The sequence below is a fragment of the Limulus polyphemus genome, unplaced genomic scaffold (genome assembly GCF_000517525.1).
Source record: "Limulus polyphemus unplaced genomic scaffold, Limulus_polyphemus-2.1.2 Scaffold4604, whole genome shotgun sequence".
In the NCBI taxonomy this organism is placed as follows: Eukaryota; Metazoa; Arthropoda; class Merostomata; order Xiphosura; family Limulidae; genus Limulus; species Limulus polyphemus.
This window is the reverse complement of record NW_013670214.1, coordinates 37,638-50,395: the sequence shown is the minus strand read 5'-3', so window position 1 is coordinate 50,395 and position 12,758 is coordinate 37,638. Positions and strand designations below refer to the sequence as shown.

General features: G+C 32.8%; 1 protein-coding gene across 2 annotated transcripts in view; it reads right to left on the bottom strand.

Moving 5' to 3' along the window:
• The window catches only part of LOC106471414 (unc-112-related protein-like), a 38,377-nt gene extending 27,917 nt beyond the window's left edge, over positions 1-10,460 (bottom strand). The window contains exons 1-3 of one of the 2 annotated variants that reach the window (XM_013932012.2): positions 10,312-10,460; positions 6,092-6,255; positions 5,539-5,772 (exon numbers count right to left, since the gene is read on the bottom strand). In XM_013932012.2, coding sequence (XP_013787466.1) covers positions 5,539-5,772; positions 6,092-6,233 — 376 coding nt within the window. In that variant the 5' untranslated portion in view covers positions 6,234-6,255; positions 10,312-10,460. Of the gene's footprint in view, positions 1-5,538; positions 5,773-6,091; positions 6,256-9,910; positions 10,218-10,311 lie in introns of those variants that run through there. The other variant, XM_013932013.2, reaches the window with a different exon arrangement.
• Between the last annotated feature and the right edge of the window lie 2,298 nt (positions 10,461-12,758).

The following is a 12,758-nucleotide window of genomic DNA, read 5'->3' as shown; positions in this document are numbered from 1 at the left end:
CTCAATCTCTAATAGGGATATGAACAGTGAAGATTACAGGGCTAGCTAGCTTCCTATTACATGATTTGTGCCTACGTCAACTCGAAATTAACTCACTCATCGTGAAGCCTCGATAAGATATTAAAGAAGTTCCAGACTAGAAAGAAGACTTTATATTGCTTGTAAGTTTGTGAAACTTTTGTTTATAAATCATTGTTTGTAATAACTGTTATTGTAAATTGTATTGTTGTGTGTATATTAAAACATATTTGTGTTAAAAAAGAAAACTGTGTGTATCAATCTTGTTGGCAAATATCATAAACTTTTACTTAACTACTAAATCCAAAGTACAATTTAACTATTTAATTTAAATTTATCAGTTAACTTGATTTCAGGCTATTTGAAATTCTAATACGTAGCACTACACAGATACTATCATCATCACCGTTTTAATGATTCACTGAAACATAACTTCTTACTAAGTAATTTATATCTATCCATGTTTTGTTCAGGCAAATAATAATAATTCAATAAGTTGTGTGTGTTCCAAAAGAGTACCTTAAATTTAGGTTATAATTATGCTAGTTTTGATTGTTGGAATTTCTTCCATTCCAATTATATTTGCCCCAAAAATGTTATGTATGGGAATTTTGTACTTTATTAGTTTAAAAGTGCTATTTATAATAAATGGTGCCAATTGCAAATAAATGAAAGTTAAAATGGTGATGATGATAGTATCTGTGTAGACTGCACAATCTAGTGTAAATATCTTTGTAGACTGCACACTATAGTAGCACCAAATGCTTCCTATTGTCACGTTCGTGTTGTGCTTTATCATTAAGTTATGTTTTCCAGAAAATAAGTCAATTATTAGTATACTTCTACGACGGTATGGACTATTGAAAAATTGGACTACACAACAAAAAAAAGATCAATCTTGACATCCAGTTTTTAACAGAATGCAAAACTCAGTCATTAACTCTGAAGTTTCTTCAGTTCAAACTCGCTAATAGAAACCTTCAAAACTCAGTAGCATACTATACTTGCCAAAAGTGCTTACTTGATGAATAACTTACATGGAAACACCGAAACATATATCATCTCTCATCTAAGCTGAATTCATCTCTTTCAAACTTTATATCCTGGATGGACTTCAGCCACCTTTTGAATCTTATCAACCGAAGTAACGAGAAGAAAATTGCTAGACACAGACAGAATGTTAAACTAAGGAAACTTTCTAACAACATAACTCACAGCAAGATCTCCCCTGACCAAGTCATATTTAACTACAGCAACATCAATTCATGTGACAATTATAAAAATGCAGTAGCCAAAGGACTGAACTTCTCCATACCCTTCTCAAAACTCAATTATATCAATTACCTCTATCCCTGTGAACCCCTTGTACTGGAACCTAAATATTTACCTATTTTACCAAGAATACTTCTGAACAAGCAAGAGAACTATTTACTACTAAGTTAAAACTTAGCACTTTCCACCTTTTATAGCTATAACACATGCAGGATATCTTCAAATCTGAAGAACTGGTAGCTACCAAAGAACTCTCCCGAAACAAAACTATCATCATCACCTGACCAGACAAAAGAAATGGAGTTGTTGTCCTCAACAAAGTTGACTATGTTAATAAAAATGCTTGACATTCTTAATGACCGCAATAAGTTCAAATTTATAAATAAAGAACCGTTAACTCATACTTTATAACTTGAAGGGAAAACTTTCTTAGAAACCTAAGCAAAACAAATATTATTTCTGATTGTGTTTACAGCAATTTAAATCCTACAGGCTCTCAACCTGGAGTATTATATGGCCTGTCAAAAGTTCACAAACCAAACACCCCCTTCCGACCTATACTTTTCGCCTTAGGTACTCACAGTTATAACTTAGCTAAATTCATACAAGAACAGACAAGAGTAGCAATAAAATACTTGCCCCTCCTTATAATCTAGTGGATGTGGTTAAGACAGCTACAGGGGTAGTTGAAAACCCACAGAAGAAGATACTGCCAAATCATACAAGATAAAGGTATTGGGATAGGTCCACATGCCTGCCAGCACAATGTCCTCCAGCTGGGAATTCAACCATGCTATTAAAGACATAGAAATGTGTCAAATCTGATGCAATGTAACACGCAGAAGTCTCCTCACCTTCAAAGAGACACAGTATGGATCAATTTTCATACCCACCTTGTCAAGGTAACCAGGGATAAATCTTGGGAACTAAGGGATCCCAATGAATAAACAGTCATTGTTTATCACCTCTAAAGGAGTTAGCACGAGCCACATAACACTTCAGGGCCATAACTAGGCATAACAAACAATCAGGATCCAAATGGTCATAAAGGTGAGATATAGCAGTCAGATGAATCAGTGTGAATGATTTATCCCCTTCCCAGGCTGCCAGTGTCTTAGGTAAAAAGGACTTGTCTGGGTATAGAAGTATGCAAGTAGAATGGTAAAGCACCTGTGCAGATGCAGTGCAAACAACTCTGACCGGCAACATCCACAAACAGCAACAAAAAAATTAACTTTAAGAAAAAGGTGATACATAGTACATGAGGCTAAAGGCTCAAATGGATGTTGAGACAGAGCATGTAATACCACCTTATTATCCCAGTTAGGTAATTGAAATGGTCTTTTGGGACAAAAGACCTGAAAGGACTTGAGGAGGCCAGAGAGCACTGGGGACTCAAATAATTTTTCTATCTCTTCAAGTATCTAAAGGTAGTCGATAAAGCCATCTTATTTAAGTCAATTCTTGAAGATGCTAAACCCCTGTCAAAGAGCCAGGCAAAAATTAGCTATAGGTGGCATGTCTGGATGAAGTGGGTTCAATCTCCTTATGAGACACCACTGTCAACACGTGTGCCATTTCCATTGATAAATGTTCATCGTGGGACTAAGTAGAGATTTAGACAGATATGTGGCAACATTAGAAGTTAAACCCAATGCCGTGGGAAGGACTGCATAACCTACATGCATGAAGCTTGAGCTTTGAGATAGCTGGGTGTATGATGTCAGAACATGAACACCTCAACAGAGATGGCCAAAGAGGAAGTGGAAGAGGTGGGCACTCTTGAAGGTCCCAAAAAAGGGTTTAACCGGTCAATCCAATGCTACCAACAGAACACAACAAGGGGTTGACCGAACCATAGCTAGAACTTTCGGTAACAGATGAATAGGTAGGAAGGCATAGAGGTGTTCATGATCCATTGGTCATGCAGCGACCACTGAAGGGATCTCATGTGTGTTTGTCCCAAAGGAATGAGGGATTTAAGTGATGCCTACATCCCCAAAATAGAAAGAACCATCCGTACAGTGGGAGAAGGATACACTGGGTCTGACAGCCTGTTCAACAGTGACCTATAGAATGGAGGTGATGAGAAAAAGTTCATATGATTCTGCAGAACACATATGATACCAATGCTAGTCCGACAGGCACAGCCTTGTACTGCAGCACCTGACCCTTGTGCACAATATGCTGACAGTGATGGAATGATTCTACTATGGTAATGTGTAGATAGGCATCAATGACACTGAACTTGGTCATCTACAGTCCTGGCAAAAAATGACAACACAGAGTGAAGAATAACTCCATTGTAAATGTGGGAGGATCTAAGAATTGGTTATGACGAGAAAGATTGATGACCAGATGGTAATCTCCTGTCTTCTTGGGCACAACAAACAGATGGAAATACAACCCTGGAACAACTGGTTTGACTCTCTCCACTGATCCCTTGGCCAACAAATTTCTGATAGCTCTGGAACAAAGTTCCAAAATCTGAGCATCTGCGGAATGTGGAAACACTACAGGTTGGGGGGGATAGTGGTGGTGGAGATGTAAACTGAATGACCAATCCCGACACAAGAACCTTTAGAACCCATGGATCTGTGATAAAGGTGTTCCATACATCCAGAAATTCTTGCAGCCAAGCCCCTATAAACCACACAGGCGTAGTGTAATCATCACTGAGAAGTTACTTTAATATGTTTTAAAACATTATAATGTAGGCTTTAAAAGATTTATTTTGCTTACATATGTAATAAATGGATGATTTTTAATAATATGCAATATTGATTCAGTGTGTAAAGGGTTTTCTGTATATACTGATTTTCTTTAATTTCAGGTTAACCCATGTTGACAGGTTTTTATTTTGTGTCTTATATTATTATTGTTAGAGTTCTTCTTCTTTATTTGTGTATTAAGTACTATGGTTTTAATATAAAGGGTTTTTAATCATATATAGCGTGCTTGATTAATGTTTTTATCTCTATTAAAGGATACTGCACGTGATTGACTGTAAAAAATATTATCAATATATTTATTTTTGTTGAAAGGTTATTGCTGCACAGTAAGTACTTTTGTGTTGAAGAGTTATTATAAAGTGTGATTTCAAAAATATTTGGATTTGGTCATTTCCACATTTAAGGGTACTGTAATGTGCTTTTATCAGTGTTATAGGGCTTTGTTTTTATATTTTCTGTTTCTATGTTGAAGGAATTAAATGTGAATTTCATTGTTAAAGATTTTATATTTATGTGTGCTTGCATCTTTGTGGAAGGGTTTATATTCATGTATGTTCATTGTTTAAGGTATTTTGATGCAATTATGTGATACTCTTCTCTGAGTAAAAATTGTGACATTTGTGTGGCATGTTATCATTTTTACGAGTGAGTAAAGTTAATACTATTCTCAGCCTGTGCATATCTAAAGTTCATTGAGTTTAACTTTAAAGTTATTTTCTTGAGAACAAGCCTGAAGTAGGGAAGACAGAAAATGTGGTACATGAATATACCAAGGGCTTATAGCTTCTTCTAATACTGTAACAGTTACACTAAATTTATTCTTTGTGCAGAATATATATTGGTTTCACATAACAAGGGGTCAAGAAAACCATTAAGTTAATCTTGTTCCAAGTTCCTTTCATTCTCAAAAACAGATAATATCCATTATCATTTGGAAAAAACACTGCTTAGTATTACATGTCGTGTGAGGCTGTAATGAGAATGATCATTCATGTGGGTAATACATGTCGCTCTGAGTAAATGTGAGGTTTCTTGGGAACTAAGGAACATTGCATTTAGAAAATTTGGTACATGGTTTAAGCAGTTGAAAGAGATAAGCCAGTAAAAGCAATCACCCTGTTCAATTAAACAGTGAGTATATGCACATCATGTTTGTGTTTTCTTTGTAATAATAAAGATAGTACATTTTGTTTTACCCTTTGTGTTCAGTCTTGTTATTTCACTTTACACAATTCTGTCAATATTTATGTATTATTATTATCCAGTAATTGATATCTTGATTGAATCTCCAGTTATCTAGTGCACCTATCTGATGTAGTTCTGAAGTTAATTCAGTTTCACATTGTTATTCCACATATGTATCAAAAACCTGTTTAGATACACAAAAATTTGGCAATTTTTAAACCATTTGAACCAGTACTAATTCAACCATAATTGAAACCCAAATAAAAATTATACAAGTTCATTATTATTTTTTAATTCTTAATAAAATAAAACTTGTTTTCAAACAACATACCCAATTCTTTGCACAGTTTTACAACAGAAGAAAACGTTTTCACAGAAAAGTCGACTTTACAGTCCATGAAGCGTAAATCTGGCAACTGAACTCTCAGGATTTTGTGCATTGGAGTGAAATGCAACAAAGCATCTGCTTGAACACCACATTGGTCAAGAGTAGACTTTGTTCTTAGCAGCCATTTGTTCTTTGCTGGCCACCAGAGGGCATGATCTGACCAATCTAAAGTTACATCTAAAACACACAAAAAAATATAATGAACATTAGAAAAGTTGGAATTAATAAATTTATACAAATCCTCATTTTTATACATTACAATAAATGTTAACTTGAAATTAAATATTGACAATTTTTTATCACATATAGAAACAACTAAACCAAACCTCTACTGTTATAATCTGGTTCTTATGGACTGTTACACTTCATAATAACTTCCCAGTTTTAATCTCATAAGATAATGAACAATTAGTGAAAAAATGAACTAAAAATAAAAAACATTGTCATTATAATAGAAAAAAGAATAAAATTAATATATATTTCCTTTTAAACCTACCCACATCTTCTACGAGATTCAACATTACACCACCAATGTGGAGGTCACCTTTAACTCTAATGGCTCTCTCTACTTGCAAGTCAGTCACATAGACCTTCAGGTCCCAAGAACCATCTCCAACAAGGTGACCGTCTGCTATCATGATTCTGTGTTGTATTTAATAACTGTAAAAAGTATCAATGAACCTATTTTTACATTTTGTAAAGATATTGCCATTATTAAATTTCATAATATGGATGCAACACTCAGACTTGAGTGCATTACCACTCCCATTATAATGACTTTTATTTATTTCACTAATATTTCTAAAGCAAGGTTCTCTGATTAGTTCACTTAGTTTATCATAAATAGAGTATATAACTTATTTGATTAGTACTGCATTGTTATCTAAAATCTTGATTGAAATTTCTAATACACAAAAATGTAATATATTATTACACCAACTACAATGGTAAAAACATACTTCGTACATTTCAACCTTAAAACACACAATAACAATTTTCCTTTACAAGTAATCAATAATTAATAAAATGAGTTCAATAACCTGTAAGATACATTAAGAAGATACAGTAGTAATTCTATTTTTAAAACTATATAAAAAACAACAGAAGCTCAAAGGTTTAATGTATAAAACCCATGTTTTGTTTAATGTTTCTAATATTAATTCAACACTAAAGAAAAAATAAAGTGACTATTCATTGATTAGTTCAGAAAAGAATGTTCATGACAGTCAAAATACACATGACTAACACTTTATATCTACCATATTTTGAGTTTCCATCAACTCTTTGTTCAAGCTGAACCATATTTCTACTTATATTATGTATAAATATATTAATTTGTTCTAATTGAATACATTGCAATATCCCACTCATATGTAATTTATTTTCTATTATTATCATCTTAATGAATTTGGTGACATTGATTATATATCAGAAATGTATTAAGCATAAAATTCTCAGACCTTATTGGATGTCACTCTTGTACATACCCTTTAAAACAATTCAAACATGGTCAGTTAGATAGTAAAAAGATAGAAAAAACAAATTAAAATGATTTATATGTTTACATCTTACAAAGCAAGGTAAAAGAAACTGTAGAATTACATATGCATGCTGAGAAATCCAAAATCAAATAACTTAGTGCACTAAGTTAAATTTAAGTGGCACATGACAACAGTCAAGCTTTAGTTTTTCCATTTTCAGCATTTCCTATCTAGATAGGGCTAGTAAACCAGTCTTGTTTATGTAAATAGGTTAACAACTTAACAGTGTTACCTTTCATTATACTGTTATTAGCCTGTGTCTAGTAAATTCATCGTAGTTAAATGAGTAATCTATTTAACAATCAACATTTTCTTTGATGGAATAAAGAATAATGAAGTTTTTGACCTCAGATGGTTGACCTTAGGCCTCACTTGGACTGTGAGTTCCAATACACATGACCAAAATCAATGTTTGATACTAAAGTTCACACCATCCTCTAAGTTTATACCAAAAATCATGCTTGAGATCTTGATGGGATCAGAACGCATTCACTCATCACATTAGGTCATTGTAGTTTACTTTCACTCTTAAGTTCTTAGAATCTTTAATGTGGCCTTTTTCCAGTTACACTGTGGTTAGTTGACCCACTCCAGAAACAATAAAACTAGCTCAATACCTTGCCAGTTCTTATGAATGATGAGTAAACATAAATAAATAATGATGTGTTATTAATTCATACCATAAATCTGATTTGTAAATGACTCATATAAAATTGATAAAAATTAACTTTACCAACTTCATTTAGTTGTTGTTCATGCAATTTTATAACGTAAATAGCATCTCAACCATTAATGTGTCCATTTTACCCCAGCCACCCTGATGACCCTTTGTATTGGGCAAAAGGCCTTGTCAGCACTGGGTATGGCAGATATCATATAGGGATATAGTAAGGTTTACATATTTTTACATTCTTATTTCACTCTTAATTTCTTAAAGTATACCATAAGTTTGTTTATTCCCAATTTCTCAGGCTCCCTTATCACTATACAAATTTAGTTTTTAAACTATCTTTAATGAATAGATTTAAACTTAAAGCTTCCTTAACTATCCTACTATTAAATCTGCTTAAGTGGAGCCTATCACTAGCATATAATTCACCCTCACCATAAACACTATCTCAGGTCCAACCAGCCCACCTTTTGTAAAAAAAAACAGTGAGGAGTTGAATAGTTTATACTGTGATATACAATATTATCAGTATCAAGATGGATATAATACTGAGTGTTATGCCACTGGTAGTCAAATTGTTACAGCAGGTCTTAGCACACTAGTGAGAAGAGAGAGACCCAGGTCCAAGCTCTGTCATGGCAGGTTTCTGAAATCTTGATTTGTTAAATATAATTTAGTGGTAGATTATGAACATAGTCCTACCAAATACATAAAATGTATGGTTATTACCATATTTGGTTGTATATGGCTATGTTAAAGTACAGTAAAATATCCATGTATATGTGTGTGTGTACATTATGTATTTATATGGTGTCTTTTATACACTTTTGAATCTCTAAAATCATTTCCTAATTGTTTAGAAAGAAATGCAAGCTTTGCACATACTATTCATTATATTTTCCCAATAAAAGCTAAATTTGAATCATCAATATTTAATAAACATATCAGTATTAACACTATAAAGTGTCAATTATTTCTCAAATCTTCCCATTTACTTAGTCTCACAAAATTCCAAGTAGGTTACCGATGTCCTAAATAAAAATTTGTTCTAATTGCTAACCAAAAAAAATTAGGACCATCTCTTACAAAACATTCTGGTCTAAATTAACACTGGGTGAGAGTGAAGGCCATTACACAAAACCAACTGACACATTTGAAAAGTTTTTACCATTGAAGTCATGCTGTTGTAAGTTTGTGATATTTGATGAATATTTTAAATTATGTCATTAAATGAAATCTTCATAAAGAAAATTTATTTCAGAGGTAATTTTTATTTCCAATGTAACTTAACATAAATCTTACTTGTAAACCTTTCTAACCAAATACTTCACCTTATAAAAACAATTTTCAGTTTTTTTTAATGACTATTTCTGTACAAAGTGCAATTTAAAATACTATTTCTTGCATTGTTCATCACCCAGATTGGAAGTTGGATATCATTAGTCCAATGGCAGAATTGTTTAAATGAGAAAGCACCTGTCATGTTTACCCATTTAAAATGTCACCTAAAAAAATAAATCTTTTACAAACACATTATAAAACTGATGTTATAAAATAAAAAAGTATAGAATTAAAAATGTTTACAAATTTTGGGTTACAACTTACAATACACTAAAATTAAACAGAAACAATGAACTTTCTTTCTACAAAATCACAAACATGTGGAACACTCAATTATATAATATAAACTTCAGACATTCATGTTTCAAACTGCATGTTCAGTGTCTATAATATATACTATAGTGGATTGATGTATATCTAAGACACATTGGGTGAGAATTTTCAAGCTACTTAAAGCCAACCAATCAATGTTAAAAATTTGTGTTGAAGATGATTAATAATAATAATGATAATATGCAAGTCAACCCCTAATTCAAACAATTCTATATCTAACTTTATACATCTAATTTGTGCATAAGTGTTTTCATAAATTAAAACTATAATGATCACAATAAAAGTTAGATAAATCTTACACAAACTTAAAAGTTAAATAGTAATATCATTAAAAGTACATTAGAAGCATTGCTTCATTGATCTATTTCAGTGTTAAGGTTACAACTTAAGTTACAATGTTACTGTAATCTAAATAATGTGTCAAACTTACCAAGTTTTAACCCAAATGAGAAATTATGAACAAATCTACAATGTGCATGTAACCGGCTTCGCACCTAGTCAGTCAAATCTAACATGAGCTTCTGGTCTACTTTAAAAGTGAAGACTAACCAGTGACACTAATCAGTATGGTAACACTATCGCAGTGTCAGTTATCTTTCAGAGTTTGATGTTGGACTGAGTACTCTAACCTACACAAAATTAAAAAAAGCCATGAAATGAAAGCTGATCTCGGCGAGCTAACAACAGTAAGTCACTGTGCTACTTACTAACATAGTCCCAAAGATTACAAAACTTAAAAGAAAATCAAGGAAATTAAGTGTTATAAACCAGTCACACTGTTAATGTGCTATTATACATCAACAAGTTTATCATTGATATTTAATCACTTACTTGAACAGCTGCAAAAGAATAACACTTCTACCGATGAGATTCACTAACAAATCAGGTCAATTACCATAAAAGGGAAGGCATGGTAGCTAGTGATGGAGCCGCCCTTACTTGTCATTGGATGAACAACAAACCAGTGACGTAAAACTCAAGGAACCGCCTTGATCTCTTGGTAAAGAACACACACAGTAAGCTTGATATTTATGTAAGGAATACGCCATCGGAAGATTTAAATTCGTTAACTGCCTGAGTTCTATTTACGATATTTTATTCTTTTACATCTATCCGCACTATAAATCACTGTTTTCTATAAAGATCCAATTTTTAATTGGATATGCTTGTATTAGTACCAAAAAATTGTGACTTTAAAAGCAAAAAAGTTTACATCATGCTCTACTGAAATAGATTAAGTGATAGACGTGGTTCATATTGATATAAGAAAATTGTTTCTTGCAAAAACGTTTAAAGTGTGTTCTTTTCTATTAGTTTATACATTAAATTTGATGGGCCTAGTAACCAAATAAAAACGTATTGCATAAATTGTGAAAAAGGTGTTTTTTTTTGTTGTTTTTTACTGAATACATTTGCATTTTTCCGTGTTTATTTACATAATAATGAAGCAAACAGTAGATGGGGATGACGTTGAAACGATAGGTAGAAAATATATAGAAATGTTTATACAGCATACTTTCGTTTGTTTAATGAAACAAAAATATTTATTTAGTCCCCAGCTTTCCAGCTAATGGACAGTCGTCAAGTGTAATAGAATTTTCTATCTAACCCCGACAAAGGACTGTTCACCAGTTCGTAAGCTAGAGACGAAATAAACCTTCCATGACAAGATAATACTGGAAATGTGAGAATCTTTGATCACAAGTTTTTATTTGTTTTTTGTTTGTTAGCAAAGCAAGATTGGGCTATCTGCCGTGTTCACCGCGGAGAATCGAACCCCGGATTTTAGTGTTGTAATTCCCACCGGGGTACAAGATCATAAATAAAAATAACTACTAAGGTGTGATCGTGTCTCGCACCTCACCTTTGACGTCATAGCGTTTAAAATAGAAAGACAAACACATTGAAGAAATGGGGTGAACTATATATATATATATTTTACAAACGATTAGTACAATGTTATACGTATAAATATTTTCATGCTGCTTTTGAATTTTTGCTACGAAGTATTTATGGTGTACACTGTAAAGGTTCATTTCAGCCAAGGTTCAGGTGTAAATTCGGGACAAAACACATATTTTAGTCAAAAACCAGCGACATATGAGAGTAGTAAGTTTAAAACAATTTATTTTTCTGCAAAACACCAAAATATTTGACATATTTTTTTAAAGATATGAAACTGTCAGGAGACGTCAATCATCGTCAATAAAAAAAGGCAAACAGCTCATTAGTCTGAGTAAAGCCAATAAGTACAAAAGTCATAAAGATGAAGAAATCTTTATTTTAAACAAAATGTCATTAAAATTATGAAAGTTCAATAATTATACTCTCTTCTCGTCGCCAGTAAGCGCAGTTACGTTCCTTTATCAATCTGGCAGATTTCTTGCGACATCGTACAACATATTATGATATTTTCAGTTCGAAACAGATTTCCTAACAGGTGTTAGGTAGAATTTTTTTGCAATAACGGCAGGGTTTTCTAGAACATTTGCGATATTTCTTGTGACTGAGATATTTAGATTGTGTGTTGTTGTTTTTTATGTAGGAACAAACAGGCAGGACAAACTTTATTATGAATAAACGGAATCTTCGTTCAAACAACAACAACAACAAAAAAAGATTTGTTTGTTTGTTTGAAGTTAAGCACAAAGCTACACAATGGGCTATCTGTGTTCTGCCCACCACGGGTATCGAAACCCGGCTTCTAGCGTTGTAAGTCCGCAGACATACCGCTGTGCCACAGTATACTCACTGACGACGAAAAGTCTTCACCCCTGCTTCCCTATCTCCTGGAATCGAATACTCAGCAGTAGAAGAAATGTCTTAGTTTATCCTAGGCTCAAAATGCAGACTGGAATATTTTTGCGGGTAGAAGACGCCATCTAACAAAAGAACAAAGGAATAAGGTGGCTAGAATGAGATATTGTTCGATATCTTTGATCACATGCTGTCTCCATGATAGTACGTGACTGGTTAATAATCTAAAAAAATATATTATTCCACTATACACGATTGGAAACTTTGTCATGATTCTCACTGAAATAAGTGTCTTGACACTTCTTGTAATTAGTGAGACAATAAGTTCCAATGTTTAGTTTAACTTAGCTTTTTATTATTATTTTTGTTGTTGTGGGTAAACTGTATGCATACTAATACTATCTGCTCGATTGTTAATTTCCGGTATAAATTCTTTCTGAGGAATTTCAGCGATACAAGTCCTTTCTTAATTAAAACTAGTTTATTCTTTCTCTATACAACTTTGTAATACACAGAATTTC